The following is a 26,050-nucleotide window of genomic DNA, read 5'->3' on the forward strand; positions in this document are numbered from 1 at the left end:
GGGTTATGAGGTTCAAACACATGTGCTGATCGTCGGAGCACTGGGCGCATGGGATCCCTGTAACAAGTAAGCGTTGCGCGAATGCGGGAACGGTCAGTGCTATGCTCGGCTGATGCGGCAACTCATGATGTCAGATGCCATTAAGTGGTCAAGGGACATTTATTTAGGACACATCACCGGACATCAGCAAAACCAGGAGCTGGCGTGCCATTGAGAAGTGAAGTCAGGAAAGTAACTGAAAAACTTCTCTGATGGATTGTATTTACTATCCTAAATTCTCAGTTACTGAGGAACAATCTACACCCATTGCTATATTTTCTTTCCACAAGCTACTCTTAATATAACTTTTTATGAGTGATGTACCCAAATATTTGGATGCTACTATTTTAACTGTATTCTTAAATTTATTAACCTTAATTTGGGGTATTGCAGATTATATACTATGTGTATTTTCTTTCCTTAATTTGTGTATTAGATAGTTTTAACATTAGCTTTAATACAATTTTTATATCAAAAGATGTACATAAGCAGATCAGGGGCCTTTGCAAGAAGAATGGACTCCAATAGAAAAGGAGGACTTGTGGCACCTTAGAGACTAACAAATTTATTTGAGCCTAAGCTTCCGTGAGCTACAGCTCACTTCATCGGATGAAACCTGACTCCAATAGGTCTTTCCTATCTCTTACTACAGTGATCCTGTCAGGAACTGGGGCCTGACCTTCAGGGAACCTTTACCAGGTGCACTGTTTGTAATCAACTTACCCTGAAGGCTGCCAACACACAGACTTTTGTTTTGGTTAAAGCCCTTCTCTTTCACTGTACAGTACGTGATAGGAAAGTTCAAGGTGTACTGGCAACAGGAATTTCCTTTGCTCCACCCTTCCCCCTGAATGTTAGGCTTGAATTTTATCAAGGACCTGCAAAATCACCTTCAGAGCTGCCATTGACTGCATATTGATTAGCACAGCTGCTCGGCCAGGGTTCCAGCATGAAGCTCTTTACCATCGTGCCCTGTACTACCATCACCCTCGTCTTCCTCTCCATCATTCTTCTGAGTTCTTACTTAGCAGGTAATTCTGTTCTATTTAGGTTCTTATACTGCAGTTGTCACCTAGGTATTTGAGTGCCTTGCACCTCAGCATTCAGGTGATTAACGGACTAAACAAAGATTTTGTTCTTGATTTATGCAAGAAATAAGCCTCTGTCCCTTAGCTAAGAAGTGTAAAGAACTGGTGCTGGTTAAAATTAGTGATAGTTACTGCAAAAGGATTCCTTGAGGGGAGCACTCACAGTATCGTTCTGAAGAGATCTGATGTTATTAAATGCAGCAGTTTTTCAAAACTCCCATGCGCCTTTGCCAGGCATGTACTTTAACAGTGCCACAGACCGAGTCTGCTGATTCAGCTGTAATTTGCTCTGTAGGATGTTAAGTACTGGAGGCAGCTACAGAAGAGACATGTGGCTTCCATACTCAACCTGCTGGGTTAAGCGACCACTTTAAAGTATCCAACATTTTTCAGTATAATTTGGTTCAGTCTTTAACTGCTAATTATTCCAGACAACTGATTTTCGCTGCTCCCTTGAGAGGAGTGGCTGCTTAAAACAGGGCAGGTATTTTCCTCTCAGGATATTGCGTCCATTTAGGTGTCAGAATTTCTCTAGGTCTTTTAGCAGATTTTTAAAGATGGGCTACTTAGGGTACGTCTACACTACCCTGAAAGCCCCACAGCACTGCTGCGGTTGGCTGGCTCAGCTGAGTCTGGCTGCAGGATACACATTCAGGCTTGGGCTGGAGCCCACGAGGAGGGAGGGTCAGAGACCAGGCCCCAGCCTGAGCCTGAACATTCAGACTGCTATTTCTAGCCCCGCAGCCCAAGCCTCATGAGCCTGAGTTAGCTGACCCAGGCTCTGAAACTCAGTGCCATGGGCTTTTTATTGCAGTGTAGCTGTACCCTTAGTTTGCTTTCACAGTAGCTCTTTTTCAGCTAGACTAGGGGTGGTCAACCTGTGGCTCCAGAGCCACATGCGGCTCTTCAGAAGTTAATATTTTAACGGCTCCTTGTACAGGCACCAACTCCGGGGCTGGAGCTACAGGCTCCAACTTTCCAATGTGCCAGGGGGTGCTCACTGCTCAGCCCCTGGCTCTGCCACAGGCCCTGCCCCCACTCCACTCCACCCCTTCCCACCCCCTCCCCTGAGCCTGCCATGCCCTCACTCCTCCCCCCAGAGCCCCCTGCATGCCACAAAACAGCTGATCAGGAGGTGCGGGGAAGGAGGGGGAGGCACTGATTGGCAGGGCTGCCGGTGGGTGGAAAGCACTGGGAGCAGAGAGGGTGGGAGCTGATGGGGGGCTGCTGACGTATTACTGTGTCTCTTTGGCAATGTACATTGGTAAATTCTGGCTCCTTCTCAGGCTGGCCACCCCTGAGATAGACTGTAAAAGTAGAGATTATAACCACAACGCTGCTTTGTACTTCCGTGGTGCCTTTCTTCCAAAGATCGCACATTATTTTACAAGCTTCACAACATTCCTCTGAGGTAGTTATTAACCCTGTTTTACGAGTGGAAAAACTAAACACAAATGGATGAAGTGAGCTGTCCAAGGTCATGCAGCAAGTTGTAGCAGAAGTGGGAAAAGGAACTGGAAGTCCAGACTGCTCCTGCCCTTCTCTAAGCTGCTCTCGATATAGCTGTGCGGAGGAAAGGACAGGATTCGCAACTCCCTGAGGCCAACTGACCCAAAGTCAAAGGTGGCACACAAGAACGTTATTCTGAGCGGGAAGATTTCTTTAGTATTTCCTGTAACCTCAAGTTTCGTGGCTCTAGATTTCTAAAAACATGGAACAAAATTCCTGAAAAACAAAACCAAACCAAAAGAGGAAGGATGGTTTTGTGGTTAAGACACTAGACTGGGACTTAGGAGACCTTGTTCAGTTCTTAGCTCTGTCAGCCTTCCTGTGTGACCTTGGACAATTCATTCAGGTGGGGATTTTCAAAGAGGCCTAAGGAAGGAAGACAACTCCTAGGCTCCTTTAGAAATCCCAGCTTTATTCTCCTTGTGCATCAATTCCCACAGTTGTACAAACGAGATAGTATCTCCTTCCCTCCCACTATTTGGCTGTCTTGTCTATTTAGGCTATAAACTTTTGGGGGCAAGGACTGACTTTTCCTGTTTGTAGAGTGCCTGGGCACAACGGAGATGTGATAAAAAAAATGAAGCATTCTTTAGGTCTTTCGTGACGAGAGACGCTCCTTTCTAAGCTAGTGCTGACAATGGTGGTCTGAGGGGAAGGGAACCCAGAGGAGACAGCATCCTAGAACACACATTTGGGAACTGTGGGCTTTAATAGTAGAAGCACTGGCAACGTACAACAGCCAGACAAGGGGCAACCTCCTCCCACACTAGTGAGTTGTAGATCAGCTGAACAACATGCACTGTCAGAGACAGCACCTGCCCTGGCAGAAAACCCCATGCGCTGCCATTTCACCTGTGCCACAGGAAAAAGCTCTTTTCCCCAGTGCTTCTTGCAGAAGAGGATCATCATCAGATTGCCTGTGGTCAGCAGACTCCAGCCGGGCCAAGACATTTCTCCATTTCCTGTCTTTGTTTTTCAGTCTACGGAACCCTTTTCTCCTGTGCTTTTTCCTTCCAGAGGCCGAAAGGAGCTCCAGTGTCTCCTTGACAGACCATGGGGGCAATGGGAGCCAGTGGCCATGCCCTGGTAAGACTTCTTTGATTCATTACTACAGCTCCTAAGCCTAGTGGTGAGATTACACAAAAAAAGCATCGAAAGGCAGCTATGGGGTAGGATTTATTACTATGATGCACTTAACCGAAAGCTCAGGTTATGGGTAAAGTTCTGTGAAACATTTTACTAGAATCCTAAATTCACCTGATATGGGTGGCTTTTGAGGCCTAGTGCTTCCTGGGACCAGTCAGCCCAGGTTCACAACTTTCACGGGCCTGGACTAATTCAGTTTGCATAGCGTTTGGTTCCACATCCCTTTCCACACAAACCAGACCTTTGTTTTCTCAGGCACCCAGTGGTTTGAGCCCCTTCCCTCCCAGCCAGACCAGCCATGTCTGTAGGGTGTGAAAAAAACCCTTCTTAAAGAGCCCACTGTCCCCTCCCCACAATCCCCAGTTACCAATCCCTCCCCAAACTACCTAATGCACTGAGTTTAACTAATCCAAGAGCCTCCTTCCAGCTGCTAGCTGCTCCAGTGCTTCCAATCTCATCCTCTTTCCCAGGTGCCAAATATTTCTGTGAGCCATGCACCTCCACCGGACTTTTTCCTGCTTCAGAATGACCCCCCACTCACTCACACATAAATGAGATTTGCCTTCACTCCCCCCTGGCTTTTTTTCTTGGAACAGCTACTTTTACCTTAGTCCATCCCTGGAATCAGTCAGTGGACAGATGCTGAACTAGGTGTTTTCAAAGGATGCCCCCTTGAGGGAGCAGCAGCTCTTGAATGGGAGGGTTAATACTGTCCCCCACCACCCTATGCATTCAGCTAAATGAAGGCAGTTGGCCAGAGAGTGTAAAACTGGGGCATGAGGAGCTGGAGAGCGCAGAATGTAGAGGCCAGGATCAGGTACATGCAAAAGTCATTCCCCCACCTTCCCTCTGGCAAAGAGAAGTCTGTTCTGTGTAAAATGACCTGGATGGCTCGTTTTGCTTTCTCTGCCATCAGATGTGCAATTCTGCCCGGATGTAGCCAACTGCTGCCAGCTCGGGGTAGACGAGTACGGCTGGATTGCAGCTGCTGTTGGCTGGAGCCTCTGGTTTCTGACTCTCATCCTGCTCTGCGTGGATAAGATCATGAAACTCAGTCCCGATGAACCCAAGTATTTGCAAGCATGAGATGTGGCAAGCCAGCAAGAACCAGCATCCGCCAAGGTCATCCAGGGAAGAGCAGATGGGTTAAGAAGCAATTGAACTGCTTTGCTGAAGAAAGTAAAGTACAGTCAGGCCTCTTATACTAAAAATGGGTCCAGATCCAAGCGAGGCATGGTAGTGCCTTCCCCAGGAGGTTTTATAGCTGATCCGCTTGAGCCAACCAAGTCCTGGAGTGGATTCCAGTCCCTTGTAGTAATTTACAATTAGTCCTATGATGCAGAATGCCCTCTTTCCTGGATACCTGTACTCTGCTATGAGCTTGCCACCTGCAATTCACCTATCACTAGCCCACATAACACTTACAGAGGACAGTTCAGTACACAGCTTTTGACCGTTGAGCAGACAACACGTTAGTGAAGCTAATTTTATTTATAAAAGACCCACCATTAGCAGCTCCATACTTAAGAGTATGTAACCTGGGCCAAATCCTCAGCTGGTATGAATTGATGTAACTCCACGGCTTTTATGGAGTTGTCTTCACACAAAAGTTGCACTGGTTAAATTAAAAGTGCGTTAAAACTGATTTATTTAAACTAGTGCAGACTTCTGTGTGGACACTCAAGGCTTGTCTACACAATAAAATTGTGCTGGCTTAATTTAGAACTGATTTAGTTCAGCTAGTGAAACTTGTGTTTGTGGATTCTCTTGAATCAGTTCAGAATTGCACCAGTTTAATTTAAACAATTTTTAAAATTATATATTTAAACCACCGTGAACCCATCTGGACTCACTTTGGTTTAAGAGAGCATCATTTTGTTTTAATAATCAAGATCAACTTAAACTAAATCCAAAAAAGCCACCGTTAAACCAAAGTAAGTGCGTCCACAACAGGTTTGCACCCTTTTAACTAAATCAGCTTAAATTCACACCTCCGGTTCCAACTGTGCAACTTTCCTGTCTAGACAAGGCTCAAGTCAATTAAAAAACCAACCTTTAAGACCTTGTCTACACCTGTGGTGGTGGCGGCATGTAGGGACATGTAGCTCCACAGCACAGTGAAAAGTGGGGAGGCAGTGGGACCTGCAAGGCACTGCTCAGATGTGTAGAGGGCTGGGTAGGGTATATACCCTAACAAGACACCATTTAATACAAGGTAACTCCTCTGTGGAGAGAAACGCTGAGCTGAAATTTTAACATCAGGAAATGAAGCATGAAAAAGGAAGGACTTTATTCTTTTGTGGCTTTTTTATTGTGATTTTTTTTTAAACATGCGCAGAAATACCAGTAGGAAACAATCACAAAACATCGCTCATCAAGAAAACCTCACCATTTCAACATGCAAAAATTAAACAAAAGCAACAGTCACCTGACAAATATTAGTGTTGGACCCGCCAACTACTCCTTTTCACAAAAAATATATATAAACTTGTATATTTACAAACTTACAGAAACAAAGGATTTGTATTTTGTCGTCATTGATTGAAAGAACAGTGAGTTGACAGTTAAACACTGTAAATTACGGATGAATGACAAATCTTACAGCTATATACACACAATGGTTTTGTCCTGATCTATTATTTTAATGTGTATTGGTCTGACTGCAACATGATGTGTGTTGTCAAAAACGCCATATACTGCCTAGTATCTACCTGCTGCAGAACCCTTTCTGTTCTTCGGCAGTTTTAGGGAGATTGTTCTCCAGATTAGAAATAGATCAGCGGCTGCTGGAAGTGGGATTAGCTATGATTTCTGTAGTTCTTTCACTACCCTAGCTAAGTTCGGAAAAAAAAATCACGGCTCTTGATACGGTGCAATTCCACCACAAAACAAACTTTATACACCAGTGTCATGGGGCAACAGCCTCCCATTCTCAGCAAAAGGCAGGTCTGAATTATATTGACTAAATTAATTATTTAGAATTTCTGTTATTAAATGGATATATCCCAGATCCCCACTCCTGTGTAAATTTCTTATGTAGTACAAGGGCCTTGTTTGCAAGCTGCATAAACCCTTTGCATTTGACATTACTAAGAGACAACTACACAGTACAGCATATGATTTTAAATACCTATTTGGTGCTTGATCCATAGCCTTTCAGTTGGACTCACTCCACTGACTACAGCGGGCTTTGCATCAGGCCCTTAAGGAAAATGTAGTCCTGTTTATGAATGTCATGAGTATAATACTACCATCACCAATATGCTCTGGGGTCCTCAGAAGTGGTGGCAGTATACAAAAAGCTCCTAGGCTACCAGTGCAAACAATTTAACAGTCCCATTTGTACACAGTAAGTTATGATGTAATTAAAACTCTTCTAAAAACAGAGACTGTCAACGAGGCATGTATTATATTTTTGCAATGATGACACGTGTTGTGAGAGACAAGCACAATGTAAAATCTACACACACACACACACACGGCAAATAGCCAACTGGTCTTCCAGTAACAGGACTTCAAGAATTAGACAGCAGTTGCAGAAAGTGCAAAATAAAAGGTTGTATCCAAGGACTCTGGAAATGGGCCTTCTAAAGATAAATAGAAAAATAACTAATGAGCTGTCATATGCACAGCAGGGTACCTCAGAGCTGGTGCACAACAGTGCACAGTACCCAAGTACAACCAAAAGTTTATTTGTGATGTGCCGCTACATTTGTTAGCGTATTTGGGAGGTGGAAAACACATCACCGTAGGATTTATGTTGTGGAGCTGCTAAATAGCTTCTTTCTGACTGACAAAATCACAACAGAAGGTTTATCAATGTGAAGATACACAACAAATAAGATGTCCAGTTTTCATTTGTAAGCCAAAGACGATTCAGTAGTACAGCACCTTTTACAACTGTGTTCTTTATGCAAAACCATGAAGCATTTAGTCTGCTACAGTCATACTGCTAATAATAAATATATCCGACCAGAACCTCAGCTGGTGTAAATCTGCATAGTTTTATTGATCTCCAGTGGGGCTATACCAATATACCCCAGCTGTCCCAACCTTTAGTTTCGGCATTACAAATTAGCAAAGCCAACCAATCTCTCTTTCACAGTACAGAACATTAAGCCCAACTAATTTGTGTGCAAGCTTCATTTTCACCTGCGATAAACCTCACAACTCTTAAGCTAGTACATACTGTACGGGTGTTATCGGATTGTTTAAGATGTTTTAGGTCCCCAAATGTCTAAGACAAAGCATGCTGAAATGAACACAGACTGACCAAGTGATCTATTAAACTGTGAAATAACCTCCCACAGATGATGATGGAAGTCCCAATGCTCAAATCATTTAGAACTTGACTAGTGCACTGCACAGAACCACCTTGCATTGGCAGGAAGATGTACTAAATGTCTTCCCCATCTCTAACCCATGTAATCCAGTCCTGGCCATTAGAACACAGAAAAGGCAAAAAGGGTTGAATTTGGATGGTAAGACAAATAAACATAATTGAATAACCCCAGTGTGAATCTTATGATTGTTGGTCAAACCAGCAGACTTCTATTTGCTTTTGATGAGGGTAACAAAGATTCCCAATTCCAGGCATGAGATGTAGTGCCTATAAAGAGGGAGGGAATATCCAGTAAAGTTGCCATTAGCTTAAACAGAATGAGAGTTCTATGCACCCTAATAAGATGAACAGAGCAGCAGGAGGCTTGCAGCTGATCAGCTTTTCTAATACCACCAAGTGCCATTGAAATAAATGAGCATTAGTCGCAGCAAATGATTCTGGTGTAAATACATTAACTTGCTCTGAAATACAATAAATCCAAATACTGTATATCTGACTAGGGTTTTTCCTTGTTCCTTAACTCAAGGCTAACCTGATTAGCACTTCATGCGTGACTCTTCATCTTTCTCGATACCGCTGTTCTGGTAATTACTCACACTACTCACTCACTGTTTCTATCAAGGGGCTGTTCTTTGGGGTTTTACTGAATAGGCTACACATTAATCAATTGCACTTTACAATGATTGCACTTTACAAGTTCACCACAGGGATGAAAGCTGGCAAAACACCAGAGCTTCCTGCATGCATCTAATGTACAGAGTGAAGACAGAGATTAACTTCATAAGAAAAGATGGTCTGTACTGGGACTTTAAGAGCTGGGATTTTTTAAGCCAAAGAAGTTAATAGATTTCATTAAAGTAGTATACTTAATTACTTCCATTATAACCAAGGACAGTAGCAGACATTCATGGGAAGCCACAACAATTATGCTCAGAACTATATGCTCAAGACCTCCTGTATTCCATGATTCAGAGGTTTCAGCATCTGCCATAGAATTCACTCCTTGCTGCAGATGTGAACCGGTATCTAAACGTTCACTTTAAAAAGAATAAGTTTCCAGCCCTTATGTCACGCTGATAACCTTCCAAATGTGATTGAGCGTAAACAATGCAGTACTGTCTTCCTGAGTCTGCAAACAGCTTGAAACAATAGCCGTAGAACTGCCCCTTCATCTAAGTGGGATGTCAACTCTGAACCCTAAGGAAGTCAGTTTAATTGTTCGCAATTAAGTATCAGCATTTCACTGCTGATCATTGTAAAAGAAACATCCAGCTAACTCATTTGTGTTGGATGCAATGGCAAATAATAGGGCAGGGGCTGCAAAATGTTGCTGGTAAGAATTCAACTTCTGCTTCAGAACCTAAAGTCACTTCTGAGGTTTGGTTGACATCTAAAAGTTAGGTCACCCTAGCTACGTCACACGATGATGTAAAAAATTCAATTCCCCTGAGAGATGTAGTTAAGCCAACCTAAGCCCCAGTGTTGACAGAGCTGCAGCATTTATAGCATAGACATACGGTGACTCAAAGAGGGAGGGAAAGAAGAGATGCATCCATACGTCACGAAAGCTAAAATGCTTCCAGAGTGCCAAAACTCAGTGTCCCCTTCGCTGTCCCACATTCTGAAAGCTCCAACTGTCCCCTCCTCAACTGTGGAAACCTCTAATTTCTCCCTCTGCCAACATCAGCTACACAATTAGGTTTTTGCCATACAAATATCTGCAGCACGTTGAAAATTAGGGGCAGGATAAACTAAAACGACAACACGCTACACACTGTATTAGTTAGTCAGAAGCCTCCATTTTTATACTTACCAAAAGGTGCCACAGAAGCTTGAGTTTGCCACACTAGAGAACCCCAGAAACCAGGGACACTTGCAACATAATTTAGATCTAGTTGCCAGAGAATACATGGGCTTTTCACATGCTCCTGCAATATGGTTCTTTTCAAAAATAGAATAGAATTATTTAAGCAGTCGGCCTGGGCATTTTGAAGTTAACCTTTTGGAAACAATGGATAGATTATATCAACACTCCTCAATGACTTTCTCTTTCTCTTTTCCCTTTTATTCTGGTCACCACTCTTGTTTCTCTCTCTCCCTTCTGATCTTGGTTTCCCTTTAACACTTTCATATTCACTATATAAGATTTGCACAGCACTTTAACCACATAAAAACTCTATAATTCCTAAGTATTGGTGATATATATATATATATATATATTTATATTTTTAAGAGACAGACATACGTCATCCTACCTTCAATCTTGTGTTCCCATCATAACTCTTTCCTTCTGCTTCTAGGCTCCATAACCACCTCACCCTCCAAACCCTTTGGTCATCTCCACATCTTGTAGTGTTTTTTGAAACTTCAAGGCTCTATACCCTTTTCTCCAGTTCTCCACCCCATAGGTGCATTCAGTGTTTGTTGTGACAATCCAAAAGTCCTGTGAAACTCCCCTGGCTTCCTAGAGAAAAACATGCCATTTTAATCACTCCCTAGTTTATCTTTCCATAAACTAATCTTTCTTCGCTGATGACTGCACTTTACATGACAGTTCTTTCCCCTCCACTGGCTTTTTTCCATAACATACTTCGGTGTCAGAGGCACTTCCAAGTCTACAATAAACCACATTGCCCACCACATTATTTGACTCTCAACCTTGGTCCATGGACCATTGGTATTGTATGGAGAGTTGGTTGGTCACATGGTGCTGGCCTTTCCTAGTCTCTTAGGCTGACCAGACAGCAAGTGTGAAAAATCGGGACGGGGGTGGGGGGTAATAGGAGCCTATATAAGAAAAAGACCCAAAAATCGAGACTGTCCCTATAAAATCGGGACATCTGTTCACCCTGTAGTCTCTAGTTATTAGATCAAATTAGTAACAGCTAAACATTCAGCCAAATACTTTCTTAATATTACACTTCCACGTTACACAGGGATGTCAGGCAGTTATGAACGGGAAGTGGAGGTGGTCCACATGACGGTGAATGGGAACAGAGGTGTGCTTGAGGCACTCTCTCTCTGTCAAGTTGTGGTCCACACAAAGACATCGATTGAGAATCCCTGACTCGTAGGGTGTCACTAACGTAATATATTGTACCCAACAGTTCCCAGGATCTGTTAGGAAAATATTCTCTTCATCAGCATGCTCAGAATGCCCTAGCTCAAATCAATACCAAAGCTAGTAAATTTCATTTTCCTTTGTTAATGTTTGTAAGCTCTCTGAAGATATAAAGCACTTTATAAATGCTAAAGTGTTATTTTATTGCAGGCAGACACACAAAACATTGGCATTTGAGTCTTCCGGGGCTTTTCTCTACAGCCGGAAATTCATAGTAGATTGAATGGTAAGAAATAAAGCTTTTAGTATGAAATAAGACTTACGTGTCTCTCACATCAGTAGCGCCTCCCTCTTCTGAATCCATTCTAGAAGAACTGACAGAATAGGCACTCAGCTACATTTTTGCCCCAGTATCTTCCTGATAATCAGGGATTATAATATACTTATTTGCCCTACAAAAGTGAGCCATCACTCAGAGTTTAGGGCCTGATTCTCTATTGCTCTGTGCCTTGTGCAGTCATTTACACCAGTGAAAAGGAGATGTAAAACTCAACCACTCTGATCTGGTAGCATCTTAAACCCACTTGCACTGGTATAAATGACTACACAAGGTACAGAGCAATGGCAAACCAGGCACCTAGTTATTAGTCAGTGTTCACAGTAAGCTGACTGAGACATCACTATGTCATGTAGTGACTCACCAGCACAGACAGGGTCCTCCTAACTCCCATACCTTCGTTCTAAGCAATAGGGACAAAATTTTCCCTCGGTGGTTTATAAAATTTACACCTAAATACACATTTAAGTAGCTAAACAAAAGTGGCTTTTCAGGGATCTTCAACTCTGAAAACCAGATCACTTATTTAGGTGCCTGACTGAAGAGACTTGCATTTGAAAATTTTGTTGCAGAGGACTGCAGTTTCATTGTACTGTGTTGGAATCTGCAGTGGTGCCCTATTCCCACCATCATCAAGGCTGTAATTCAAAATCAAGAACCAAATGGCAGAGACTCAAATGCTGTTCACTACATAACTCTCATTTGCTCAAAGCCCACTGAAGTCTTCTGTTGGATGAGGGCCATAGCGAAGGTACAAGAGTACTTATAGCACTGGGACGGCCCCCAGTCTGAGCCAAAGAAGTTACATTACAAATACCACGCTGATTAGTTTGGAACCATTTGTCATATTCATTAAGTTCTAATTGTTCTGCAATCAGCTGAAAATGCTGACTAATGGCGGTTACTGCACATCAGCCCTAAGGGACCTACTACATTATTCACTGTATCACCTCACTTCCCCCCCTTTCTTACTTACCGAAGTTCATGCATATGGTATCAACTAACAGAGCCAATCAGCAGAGATTCATCTTCTCTGACAGGGTAGTGTAATTAAAACATCTGTTATATTAAGTGTATAAGAGTAAAAACTTAAGGGTAAGGTAATAAATTTGTTAGTCTCTAAGGTGCCACAAGTCCTCCTTTTCTTTTTGCGAATACAGACTAACACAGCTGCTACTCTGAAACCTTTTAATATTCAGTTGATTCTCCAATGCTCTAGTAAGTGCAATATTTCAAGTTGTTAGCCTTACCACTCAGGCTGCCATTCTGTCATATCTCAAAAGCTGAGCAGGCCTGAGCCTGAGCAATGCTAAGGATGAGAGATATTCATGGGCAAATAGAAGTGGGATTTTCTAATGTGCTCTGCACACTAGCCTCAACTCTGTTCCCACTGAAGTCAATATTAAAACTCCCACTGGCTTCAGTGCTGAATGCTTCCGAAATCCCACCTCAGAATGCAACAGGAAGTGGTAATGGTGATTTCAGGAAGTGGTGTTCTTGTCTCCCCACCTATTCTGAACCAACACCTTTGAGTAGCGTTAGGAGGCACTGTGTTGCTGGAAATGCTCTCTTTCTGAAGGGACAAATATCCTTCAACACTTGTGGTCACTAAAAATCCTGCTACACTTTTCACCAGAGCAAGATGATTGGCACCAGCATCCTGGCTAAATTCCAATTAGGTGAAACTCCCCTGTAGTTTGTACTGAATAGGGGATTCTTCACTTTGTATCCTGAACGGTTGCAATGTGTTGTGTAAAGGTTCCCACCTTCAACAGCAGAAGTGGAAACGTTGCAATGAGTACAGAACTTATCACTGTTTGTAAATGGGTTTATGAATGTCACGACACTTGGGAACTTTTGATAAAATGTGCTCTATAAATATCTGTTACCAACTTATCTGGTATCACTTTAATCAGGGTCACACAGTTTAACCCCTCCTATACCAATCAATCCATAAGTTTGTTTGCTATTCCACTATTTTAAGTGCCAGAATCATTCATAGCTGATAACCCTTTAATTGGTTTAATGTTTGACAACAAAGCTACATCTTTTAAACTGCCACAGATGGTGGCTTAATTCACAACTCCATCTGCTGTTTTCCTGTTGCCAGTGCTCAGTAATTTCCCGCTTTATTACTATTTCAATGTTTTCTTTTAACTACAGAACCACACTTCATCCAGGTCTATCTTTTAAATCCAGAACAACGTTAATGTATTGCTGTATATAATGATACTTTGTTTTGTATACCAGTAGAAGGAAAAGCAAGGTCACAGTCTATGGTAAATCTAGCTATTGCTCTCAAATTACACACATCACAGGACACTAAAAAATAAACAGCCTGACAGAGAAGCCAATTCCGTCTTTGCCTCAGAAATGACAGGAAAAACGTTAAGGAAATGGCCAGTGGAACATGACATAGGAGTGCCACAAGTATAGCTCCACAGGAAACCTGACAACTCTCAGTCCTCAGTCTCTTTTCCATCCTCTCTTGATTCTCATTTCACTGAAACTTTGCTAAGTAACTACCAACAGGCTAAAATAACACGAAACCAAAAAACCCACATTACATTTTCATAGCGGTTTAGCATACATAAGCTGAAGAAAACCTTCACTTCATCCATTCAAACATACTGATCAAGGCAATAGGGAGGAGTAGTCTGAACATAAACCTCCAGTTATGGGGCAAGAACTACTGAAAACTAAATAGGGTTAGCCATTCCAAGAGAAATATTTGCTTTAAATGCGAAATAAGGCATCAGTAAACAACACACAAAACCAAAACTAAATACTGCAGCCCTGCAAGCTACATAGGCAGAGACCTTTAGCGTGCTGTTCTAGAGTAAGTGCCCTAAAGTCACTTTTCTGTCTGTTGGCCTTCAACAGAACTCTCAATTGAGCTTCTGTTCTGGGGAGTGACTCTTTAAAAAGGCATTGTTGGGTTCCATGTTTCCTGTTCTTCAGTCAATTCCACATACCTGTAAACTCACCCTGGGATCTGAAAGTCAGATTGGATGTTCTCCGGCTAGCACATCATGTGCCAGCAATGCCCCTCTGCCATGTACATTGGTCAAACTGGACAGTCTCTACGTAAAAGAATAAATGGACACAAATCAGACGTCAAGAATTATAACGTTCAAAAACCAGTCGGAGAACACTTCAATCTTAGGTCGATTACAGACCTAAAAGTTGCAATTCTTCAACAAAAAAACTTCAAAAACAGACTCCAATGAGAGACTGCTGAACTGGAATTAATTTGCAAACTGGATACAAATAACTTAGGCTTGAATAAAGACTGGGAGTGGATGTGTCATTACACAAAGTAAAACTATTTCCCCATGTTTATTCCCCCCCTCCCACTGTTCCTCAGACGTTCTTGTCAACTGCTGGAAATGGCCCACCTTGATTATCACTACAAAAGGTCCCCCCCCCATCCTCCTGCTGGTAATAGCACACCTTAAGTGATCACTCTCCTTACAGTGTGTATGGTAACACCCATTGTTTCATGTTCTCTATGTATATAAATCTCCCCACTGTATTTTCCACTGCATGCATCTGATGAAGTGAGCTGTAGCTCACGAAAGCTTATGCTCAAATAAATTTGTTAGTCTCTAAGGTGCCACAAGTCCTCCTTTTTTTTTTGCGAATACAGACTAACACGGCTGCTACTCTGAAACAAAAGATCTTTGGGCCAAATTTAACCCTCATTCACATCTCTGCAACACAATGGTTTTCAGAGGAGTTGCACTGGTGTATGGGGATAGAAAAATGGATCAACTACTGGAACTCAAGCCTGATCTACACTTAACAATTAGATCAACCTAGCTATGTCGCTACGGGCTCTGGAAAATGTTGTGTCCTATGCAATGCAGTTAGGTCACCCAAACTCCCGGTGTAGATGGAGTTCTTCTGTTGACCTGGATACTGCCTCTTAGAGAAGCAGATTAAATACATCGATTGAAAAACCTTTTCTGTTTGTAGCATAGCTATACTCAATGATTCTGTGGACATGTGAGCAGCAGCAGAATCCAGTTCACTTTACCAGAGCTTATCACTCTACAGAGTTACAAGGAGTAAAAAGTAACACAAAAATAAAACACACCCTTACTTCTGACACTAGAGCAAGATCTGACTGAATGTACATGAGGAGCAGATTTGCTGAGCATGAATTTTTACAGTCATTTTTCTGACATGAACTGCACTTCAAAGAATGTTGTGCATGCACAGGGGAGACCAGGCACCCAGCAGCCAAGTCCTCTCCATGCTTCCGAACCATAGAACTGCTTTGAAAATTGTCCTTTCTAAATTTAGGTTTCCCCTTTCTTCCTTAAGCTTTAATCTCTAGCCACATTGGAACATGTGAATATCAAGAGGCTGGTGATAGTGATGTACAGAATTTCCTTTTCCTCTTTACATTTATTATAAAAAGTACCAGAAATAGGCAAAAGATGCCCAAGACACAGGGGTGGCAAGACTCAAAAATGGGAGCCTAAATTTATGCTCCTCTGTCCATACTTAGACACCTAAATAAGTGTGGACATAGGAGCACAACTTCTGGGGCTTAATTTCAGAAGTCTTGGTCTGAATGTAGAAGTAAAAAGTGAGCACCTTGGGTGAAGCTGCCACCCTCCAAACACTGGATATGAATCCTTGCTGCGAACTGTCCTGACACTGGAGCAAGAGGACTGGACTTTGAAATATCTCCTCTCCCCTGAAGTCCAGATTTTGAACACTTTCTGCTATGAAGCCTATCCGTCCACCAACGTTCCCTTTTCTGAATCACACGCTCATAGAAGCTATGCAGTGTTTCCTAAGCAAAACTATCTTTGAAACTATCACTGGACTATTAGTATAATCTCCTTGTGAATTATGTTGTATCATAGGGAGGCATGGGAAACACACGGCAACCTCCATGCGATCAATTACGTAAAGCGTAGGTCTAAAATATTTCGGTTAGTTCCAACAACTAAGTATCAAACAGGCTAGAGGTCAGCACTTTTGACAAAAAAAAAATCTAGCTTTCATTTTGCCAGTTTTTCTTTCTTTCACCTGTATATTCCAAATTGACCACTGACTATACACATAATAATTCTAGGAAAATTGTGAAGGGTTATGAGAGCGTGTAGGCTTCTACAAAATAGAATGGTGTAAGCATGGAATTAAAATATAAGCATTGGTAACACTGCTTCTTCTGCATGTACATACTAGCCAAGTGCTCAATGGGATTGATGAGATTCATTAACATATGCTTTATATTTTACCCTTTGTTCGTCCACAAAGCTGTAACACAACAGTACAATAAAAAGGACAATTGACAAAACCAGACACCTAGTTGGCCTAGGTAACCAATCTCCCTCATCTTGAAACTCACTCTGTTTTCCTTCTCCGGTTTCCTTTTTAAAGGTGACTAAAAACATTACAATTGGTTGGTAAACATGTACATGATTAGTACTGGATCATTTGCCTAGATTCTAAAGAGGAAATACACATCTTGGCCCATCTGTTTCAGACAGTGCTCTTTTCTTGCACCACATGAGCCACCTAAACCTTCAACAATTCAGCAGTTGCAGAAAGTCTGTACACAACCCCTTTGTGTTATGGCCATTCTTTTGAGTGAAGCATTGGACATCTTCCATGGAGGGTTTTAAATGGCATTGGGAGACAGAGGACCATATATAGATGGTGAATAGCAAATAAGGTCTCTAGCAGGTCTGAGAGCGGTACTCGGGCACAAACCTGTTACATGTGTTTTCCATTGTACTTCTCTATGAACGCTTCAGGTCTTAAAGAAGGACTTTCATACTAGAGAAAGCTTAACAGACTAACTTAAATCCTTCACCTTTCTCAAGTTGTTCACAGTGTTTAAACTGGGAAGAAAAAGTGCTTGTTCGCCCATCCCTACAAGTGATGATTTACTCCAACGTTCTCTCCACTTGCTGCAGTGAGGGTATGGCATAAATCACCTATCCTCCCATCCATTTCAGAGCTATCCTTCCATAATTCTTACTTATGTTTGCTGGTTACAGTATTTGCATTTAATAAAGATTTTACACCCAACAGCCCATTTTCTCCTGGAGTGAACTCAGAACACTATATTAATGATTGCACAATGTACCAATGATCATGTATTAATAGCACAATGTATTAATGATACCATAAGCGGAGTGATGTCGGAAGCACAGTAATCAGACTTCACTTCAGGTTCTAGAAGGAGAATCTGGGCTGTGAAGGACGGAAGTTTTAATGAAACACCCAATAAACAGTCTTCAGTAATATCAAAACATACAAATACTGACCCAAGTACATTTCTCACCCTGCTAATGCTCTTGTTTTTCAAATTTGCTTCAGTGTGAAAGTCTCTCTTTAAAGCATCCTTAGGGTTTGCTTTTACAAACCATTGTATGAAACCAGTGTTTCATCCATTATGTTTGTACCAGGGATGACATGTTATACACTAAGTCAACAGGTAAATCTTGAAGAATGTCATATTAAAATATTTAAAAAAAATATAAAAATTCAGTGACCTGATGGCTCCGCTGGTCATAACCATACAGGCATCAGGATTAAATTCAATCTGGGCTCATGAAGGCTTGGAGCACTGGCTGGGGGATTGATTATAAACCTCAGAATTTCACTTCGACTGCAAGTGCATAGCCTCATAGTTACCCTACCATAACAATGCTATCTATGCATACTATACCAATGCGGATTCAAGTATCAGCCAAATAAGGTATCTATATGAGGCAGATTCAGACATACCCCAAAGCCACCTGCTTGATGACCCCTTTTGTGGTCCATAGTTCAGACCATTCATTACTATCCTTTGGTTCTGTTTGAAAATCCCAACTCCTAGTATCAAGTAGTCAAGAACATCACTGTCTCAGTGAGAGACTCCTAAGCCTCCTGACCAATATTAACTTACACTTTCTCTATGCCACCATTTTAGATTTAATTTGATGTAAGTTAAAAATAAAAATACTCCAACAAACCAAAATTTAGTCAGAATTTTCACTTGTATTATGCAGGTTACAATTGTGCAATGGCCAAATATTAGTAAACTCATAGCTAATTGTAAATTAAACTCTGGAAAAATAATAACAGACACTCCAAGACATGTACCATCATTACTGTGCCCCTTCATCCATGGGGACAGTAGGAACAGATAGAAATAAAATAACGGTCTCAAACAACAAATCTAAGCTTATGTTAATATTCTAAATGTCTTTGCCCCAAGTTTTATCTTTTGTAAGATTCAGTTTCACTAGATATGACTGAGATCCCAGCGTAAGCTGTGGTTTATGGTAAATGTATACCTAGTGCTGGTGATCCTGCATCACCCAGGCTGGCTTGCTTTCTGGCCACACAGCAAACTACAGATTAGTATATTTTATCCCTCGTCTTGTGAAAGCATATAGTATGAGAGTATTTATGTTTAGAAGACAAACGTACATACTTATGCTCCAAAATTCAACTGTGACTAAGAATTCTCAACTAGATTTCAATGTATTTTTAACAAAATAAATATCCAGCCTTTTCTTTTTGGACATTTTGCTTTTCCACTCTGAATGAGTTTCCAGATATATTCTTGGATTTAAAAAGGCCATGGTTTTACTTTGCAAACATGAAGATGAAGGGACACTTGAAGCTTCAGCACCAGAAAAAAACGAAGAGGAGTGCAGAGAGTAGCTCCATTTGAAAACACAGAGCTCTAACAATTATTGTTCTGGTTTGTTACAAGTAGCTCAGAAATCCTTTTTCCCCCCCCTAAGTAGTCTTACTGTTATTGTCATTAAGGTGATTTCCCGTTCTGGATCACACCTTCAATGTCTCCGATCCTATATAGTTTGTAATCCCGCAAAGCAGCAACACGAGCCACTTCACTAAAAACACTGGAGAGGTTAAAATTCTTGTAATCTCTCATCAAATGTTAATTCAGTCCATCTTGCTGGTAACAGGAAAGCTTTGCCTTCTTCTTTAAGCAAGGTGTCTCACCATCTACTATTCTTGGTGGGGGTTTTGTGTGCGCGTGTGTATTTTTTTAGGGTTAGCTTTTGACCTAAAGTTTTATTTTGTTCATTAGATCAAACCAAAGAGGGGCACAGTAATGCTAACAGATTAAGCAGGATAGCCAGCTCTGACAATACCACTTTGGCCTCCCTCTCCCTGCCTCCACACAAATCTCTCTTTCTCCTTCTGTTGCTGCTCTTTTCTGAAGTGTAATCTCTGGTGCCGTGGAAGTTTACTCTGATGACAGAAGAAAAACGTTGCTGATTTCCTTTGAGTCTTGCTTCCATAGGAAGCAGATACCTGGCAGATTTGCAAGAGCATGACAAATCAGCTGTGAAAGTTCTGAACTGTTGTCTGTTTCTGTGAGAGTCGCAGAAGCTCCTCTCTAATTGCTTTTATGAGAGATGCCGAGGAGTGACCAGTTTGGAGGTCCTCATTGGAACCGGTGGTGTAGCAGAGCCCCTGTCCCTGAAGGCTGCTGTGTGGAAGATGAGCAGGTGGTGCTGAGGGCTGTCTGGCCGAAGTCCTCTGCATCTGGAATACTGGTGAGGAAGAATATTCTTGATGTCCATACATGTGTGTCTGCAAAATGGAAAAAAAAAAAAAAGTGATTGTTCCTCCTATTCAAAATAAGATGAGCTTGAGAAAGGAGAAGAAAGGAGAAAGACAAAAGGCAGAGGAGAGAGAGAAAAAGCAGCACGGAGATATGTCTAACCCCTGCTAGTTCCCTACTGCGTGAAAGGGTGATTGTGCTTGTGAGGTACAAAACAAATAAGTTGCTGGCTTGTCCTAAGTTTAGGAATTCTCATTTTCTCTTCTAAGGTTTACAAAAATTTGGCCATTCTCTAATGTCTGATGTTTAAATACAGAAAAGATGGGAGAAAGTCACGAAGGACTGTCTTGTGGATAAGGCACTGGACTGGACTTGGTTTAATTCCTCTCTCTGCTATCAACTTCCTGTTGGCCCTTGGGCAAGTCACTTAATCTCTCTGTGCTTCAGTTCCCCATATCTGTAAAATGGGGATACTAGTACTTCCCTTTCCCTACTCATTTCTGTCTTGTCTATTCAGACTGTGCAATCTCCAGGGCAGGAACTGTCACCATGTGTTTGGACAGTGCTGAGACCAACAGGGTCCCATATTAGTAAAAGTAGAACTAGAAGAAAGACTCAGCAAGAAAAATTTCATTTTTCCACTCTCTAGAGTTGTTTGAGCTACACAGTTTCAGAAACATTGCCTTGGTGTAGGCCCAATTGTCCCAAATTAACAAGGAATACACCCTGTTTTTGTTCTCTAGTGCTATTTGCTTAAGAAACAAAAGAGGGTCTTAGTTTAAGTGGGGGAGGAAAAGAGGGGACCCTAGTGAAGAAAACTGTATTCATTAAGCAAAACAATAAATTCTCTGTAGTCTCTTTTAATGGCTCTCAAACTGTGAATGGAGAAATATGGCAAAGCAGTTGAAACTAGTAATGGATGACAACTAAAGAATAGGCTTGGGATTTTTGTTAAAATGACAATCTTGAAATCACAGTCATCCTCATAATATGTAGGATGCTATCTTGCACAGCTCATGTATAGTGCAGCTGGGTTTTTTTGGGGAAAGGAGCTTTGATAGGAAAATGAAAGGATTTATGCTGGATAAAGTAGGACTTTTTTCTGTTATAAGTGGTATCCCATCTTGCTTGTGAGAAAGAAACAATTCCAGTTACTGGAAATAAATTAATTGCTGCTTTGATTTTTCAAAATAGAGGCATCCCGGCCAAATGCACTAAAATAATTCTTACCTGCAGTCTTTGGTTAGCAGACTTGGCAGGTAGTCTAATTCTATATTGAAGAGGGACAGGTTCTATGGTCCCAATTGAAAAAAGCAAACAAACTCCATTTGACACTGAGGTTTTACCAGCAAATTAAGCTATTTTCAGAGTACATTAACATTAGAAGTCACTATACAATTCAGCTTCTTACCTAGTAAAAAACAGTCAGTCAATAGTATACTGCAGGAATGGTTTCTTGGTGGAAGTAAAAGAGAATGTTTGCTGACTGTGGTTGTTGATTATTTTAGTTTTAAAGTTGCCTGTTTTTTAATATCTTATTAAAAGCACAGGTGGCTACTGTTGGGCTCTAAACAAGTCTGAGGCTATAAAAACGGAGACACACTAGCTCACAATGCCACCAATAAAATGGATTATGACAACCAGTTGAAGATGATCTACCAGTAAAAAGGCACAAGGATTTGTGCAAATAGTTTTAGTCTATTATTTTTTCCTTTTCTTACCAAAACAAAGATGTTTTCTACCGTGCAGATAAGTATCAAAGTAACATGAACTGCTGTTAAGTGTTTACCCTACTTCACTGATGCTTTCTCAATGAGAATTCTTTCCTCCTTCATAATGCGCTCTATTTTGACACAGAAAGAGTACCAGTGATGGCTGTATTTTACTATTTCCTAAAAGAAATATAACAACTTGTTCTAGCTATCCAAATCCCTCTGAAATCAATGGAAAGCCTCCCACTGACTTCAAAGGAGTCTGTATCAAGCCTTCTTGGATTAGCTTAGTGGAAAAGTAGGATGAAGTGTAGCGACCTGCTTGCTGATTTTGGGTCAGGAAGCAAGACTGAAGACTCATATCTTAGCATATTCCAGAGAAAATCTTCGAGAGTAAAGACTGTGGAAAGCAGAGGTAAGAATACTGTAAGGTAATAGAATCCATCACAGGAACACGAAAGAATCAGAACCCACCTGTGTCAACCAGGGAAGAAAATATTCTAGTTCTAACCTTCCTAACTGTGGAGGATAATGTCAGAAATGTGTGTTCATATGAGAGAGACAGAGTGAGCGAGCGAGAGAGCAGGAAGAATGTTGGTGAAAGGGTCCCAAGCATCCAGGAAACATGACACCTGAGGAACGCAACTGTAACAAAGAAAACTTTTAAAGATGTCATCTTTCCAAAGAGGAGAATTGCAAAGATCTGAACTAGCGAAAGAAATCAGTCTGTGAAGGTACAATAGAAAAAAACTTCTTTTCTGTTACAGGGAACCGTCAGATTAGGGCACGGATTTAGCATTTTTTTCTTTTTTTCCATTTAATTACACTTTGTAAGAAGGAGGGAAAGAACAACTGCCCCACTAGAGAGGCACACTAGGCATTCACGTGGGCTCTGTGACAAGCAACAGAACTGATGTTCTGTAGGGTGTGACAAAGTTCCTCCTCTGCCTTGGTGGGTCCTGCGCTTATTGGCGGATTTTCTCACCTCAGAGGTTCACGTCAGCCCTCAGTTTGGCCACTTTCATGGCTCCAATCTGCCGTTCACTCAGTTAGCCTCATCACTGGCCAGCATGGGGAAAGGAAAAAGAACAATCCCCGCAGTCTCTGATGATCCACCTAGTGGATCGGGGAACAGGCCAGAGACCTTCCCCTCTGGTGGAACCCACAGTCCAGTTCAACTCCTCCAGTATCGAGTAGGGAGTTGGAGGGATGAGGAGAAACCTGGCCTGCCCTCTACTCTGGGTTCCAGCCCAGGGCCCTGTGGATTACAGCTGTCTACAGTGGCTCCTGTAAAACCTGTGTGACAGCTACAACTCCCTGGGCTACTTCCCCATGGCCTCTTCCCAACACCTTCTTTATTCTCATCACAGGACCTTCCTCCTGATGCCAGATAGCGTTATCCTCAGTCCTCCAGCAGCACGCCCTCTCACTCTCAGGTCCTTGTGCCTCTTGCTCCCAACTCCTCGCACACACCACAAACTGAAGTGAGCTCCTTTTTAAAACCCAGGTGCCCTGATTAGCCTGCCTTAATTGATTCTAGCAGCTTCTTGATTGGCTGCAGGTGTTCTAATCATCCTGTCTGCCTTAATTGTTTCCAGAAAGTTCCTGATTGTTCTGGAACCTTCCCTGTTACCTTACCCAGGGAAAAGGGACCTACTTAACCTGGGGCTAATATATCTGCCTTCTGTTACTCTCCTGTAGCCATCTGGCCCGACCCTGTCACAAGGGTTTTAGTCAATGTTATAATCTGCACAATTTTTTTTTAAGCAAACTGAGAAAACCTCATAAGCATCTGCATATAAACTGTAGCAGTCAGAAAGGAAAAAGAGCAGGGAACATAATTAAAATGTTACCACAGTTGACTAAAGAAAAGGATGTTTGCTGAAACCACATTAGAGCGACGCGTGCCTATTTGAAATGGTAACAAGAGCTGCTAACTGAAAATAAGGGCAATAAAATCCTTTTAAATGGGTCCAGAAGCTTTGAAATGCTCACAAACCACTCAGACAACTGATGGGAGAAAATGAAGAGACTGTCTATCAAGGAAAAAATTATTTAATTAAATGTATGACAATATAGAGATAACATTGGAAGAGTGTATATGATAGGTATTGATGTCTGAAACAAACAACTGTTTACTTAGCATCTTGCAAAATGGGGCTCTGATCCTGACTGGAGTCTGAGCAATACTGTAATACAAGTAATAAAATAATAACAATATAATGGTCCATAAGCACTTGAGAAAAAAGCCCTGAAGACCGATAAAACTAAAGTCACTTGAGCTGCCTGGGGAAAGGGCTGAAGGACAAATTATGAGAGCTGTCAAACCAACATGGACCCTGAGATACCACTGGAAGAGGCATGGAACAGAGCCTGTAAGATCTCTCCGCTGAGTGCCGGTCCAGGTGTAAACGAGCATTCGGATGCTTACCTTGACCAGAATGGAATGAGTTACTTGGATACCACATTCCTAAGCACGGAACAGGGGTACAGATATCTAGCTACATTAGACAAACAGACCATTTTGGCCTTGTTAGCTATGTTTTGCATAGCATGAGGAGAGTCATATTTACATCCTGTCTGATTTTCAGAGGTGTTGAGCACCCACAATTCCAACTGAAGTTAATAGGAAATGCTCTGCATCTTTGAGAATCAGGCCCCAATCCTGCTTAATTTTGATTTTGTTGAGCCTCTCAATATTTTTATTAAATACACCTATTTTAAGACAACATGGAATATGGATCGTGGTGATTGCTAGTGGGGACAAATGCTGGTGGAAGTACACAAAGGGAGGAAATTCTCTTCCTCAGGGAGGGGACGAATTTGAACAGAGGTGACAACTTGAGAGTGGGGCGGACAGCCAGAGCATAAAGGGGTTATCTCCAAAAGGGTACCTTGAGAAAGCTGGCATAGGCCAGTATGGGTAGAGGAATGGTTTAAAGACCAAGTGCATGAAATGCTGGTGACAGGTATCCACATCTTTCCTGAGAAAGACAATACAGTAGCTGAAACATCACAACGCTTATAGTTTAATCAGAAATTTCATCTTCTGGAAGCAGTATTCTGTCAAATCATGGTGCCTGTCCGGTAGTATAGGTAAACTAACAGATATGTTGTTGACAGGTGAAAGGAAAACACCTTGTCCAGAAATCTCTACTGCTGTACACGACACATCTAATTCTACGTTCAGTACCCAGATTCTCTGCCCTTATGAACTGGTGCAGCTCCATAGAAGTAATGGAGCTGTGCCAATGCATGCCAGCAGAGAACCTGGGCCATTTACTTCAGTGCTTTCTACCTGCAATTATCTCAAATTAAAGAAGTGCATGGAAAGCAGACTCGACCTCTGCTCGAACTCTGGGGTAGAAGTGGTGAACTATAACCAGAACACAGTGGTTAAAGGCCTTGAGTGAGGAAGCGGTTAGGGAAGAGTGAGAGAAAGAGGTTAGAGAAGCAGAGGTGAAAGAATAGCAAGCAAGAGAGGTTAGAAGAGCTAGTGAAGGTTGGAAGAGCAAGCGGAGGTTGTCAGAAAAGCAAGTGAAAGAATCATCGGAAGAAATTCCAAACAGCAACGAAGGCAAAATCTGAACATATCACTGCTTTAGAAACTATATAAATGTGAAACAGTACTCACTGCATCTCTCCTAGCACATTCATCCTCTCCACGATAGTGGGGCCACCCTGGTCCCCCCGGCTGGCCATGCCCTGCTCTGACTGAGGGAATCTCCACTTGTTGGGCTCCGATTCTGCTAGCAATTCCCACCTGAGTGAGGTGCTGTATCTGAGAACCTTAAAAGCAAATATTGGTTTTTCATCTTTATACACAGTATGTTTGCAGGGCAGACAAATGACAAAAAGCTAACATATAATTTTTTGGGGGAGGCAGGAAGAAAAAGAAGCTTAGTTTTTGTTTAACACACAAATCAGGATCAGCAGACAGAAGGATACCAATGCAGATTGGAGAAGAGAAATGCATTTACTCTGGTGCAGCTCACTCAAAATTTGGTATTTTTCATTACCTTTCATTGATAACAAACATTACACATACATGCACATCAGACACTGAATGTACATCTCAAGTATATGCCAGTCATTAAAACAAAGACTACAGAAAGCCCTTACAATTTTAAATGCTAGTGATCTGGCAGCAAAGAGGAGACATTTGCTATTGCACCAACAGACCAGGAAGACCCTAAGTGCGCACTGTTCTCTGTTCCATCCCTCACAGCCACAGCATGAATGGCTATCCCTGTATATTG

General features: G+C 41.8%; 2 protein-coding genes across 6 annotated transcripts in view; one reads left to right on the forward strand and one right to left on the reverse strand.

The window, feature by feature from the left end:
• The first annotated feature begins 901 nt into the window (after window positions 1-901).
• Window positions 902-8,550, forward strand: TMEM213 (transmembrane protein 213). The gene is made up of 3 exons (XM_074940420.1): window positions 902-1,070; window positions 3,654-3,722; window positions 4,699-8,550. Exons 1-3 carry the CDS (start codon window positions 989-991, stop codon window positions 4,866-4,868), a joined length of 321 nt encoding a protein of 106 aa, XP_074796521.1. The 5' UTR covers window positions 902-988; the 3' UTR covers window positions 4,869-8,550.
• Window positions 8,551-14,941: 6,391 nt separating this feature from the next.
• The window catches only part of KIAA1549 (KIAA1549 ortholog), a 204,651-nt gene continuing 193,542 nt past the window's right edge, over window positions 14,942-26,050 (reverse strand). For 4 of the 5 annotated variants that reach the window (XM_074940403.1, XM_074940388.1, XM_074940396.1 and 1 more), the window contains 2 exons: window positions 25,426-25,580; window positions 14,943-20,108 (listed from right to left, as the gene is read on the reverse strand). In XM_074940403.1, the coding sequence (XP_074796504.1) occupies window positions 19,854-20,108; window positions 25,426-25,580 (410 nt within the window). In that variant the 3' untranslated portion in view covers window positions 14,943-19,853. Of the gene's footprint in view, window positions 20,109-25,425; window positions 25,581-26,050 lie in introns of all 5 variants that reach the window. The other variant, XM_074940410.1, reaches the window with a different exon arrangement.

Source organism: Natator depressus, chromosome 1 (assembly GCF_965152275.1).
Source record: "Natator depressus isolate rNatDep1 chromosome 1, rNatDep2.hap1, whole genome shotgun sequence".
Taxonomy (NCBI): Eukaryota; Metazoa; Chordata; order Testudines; family Cheloniidae; genus Natator; species Natator depressus.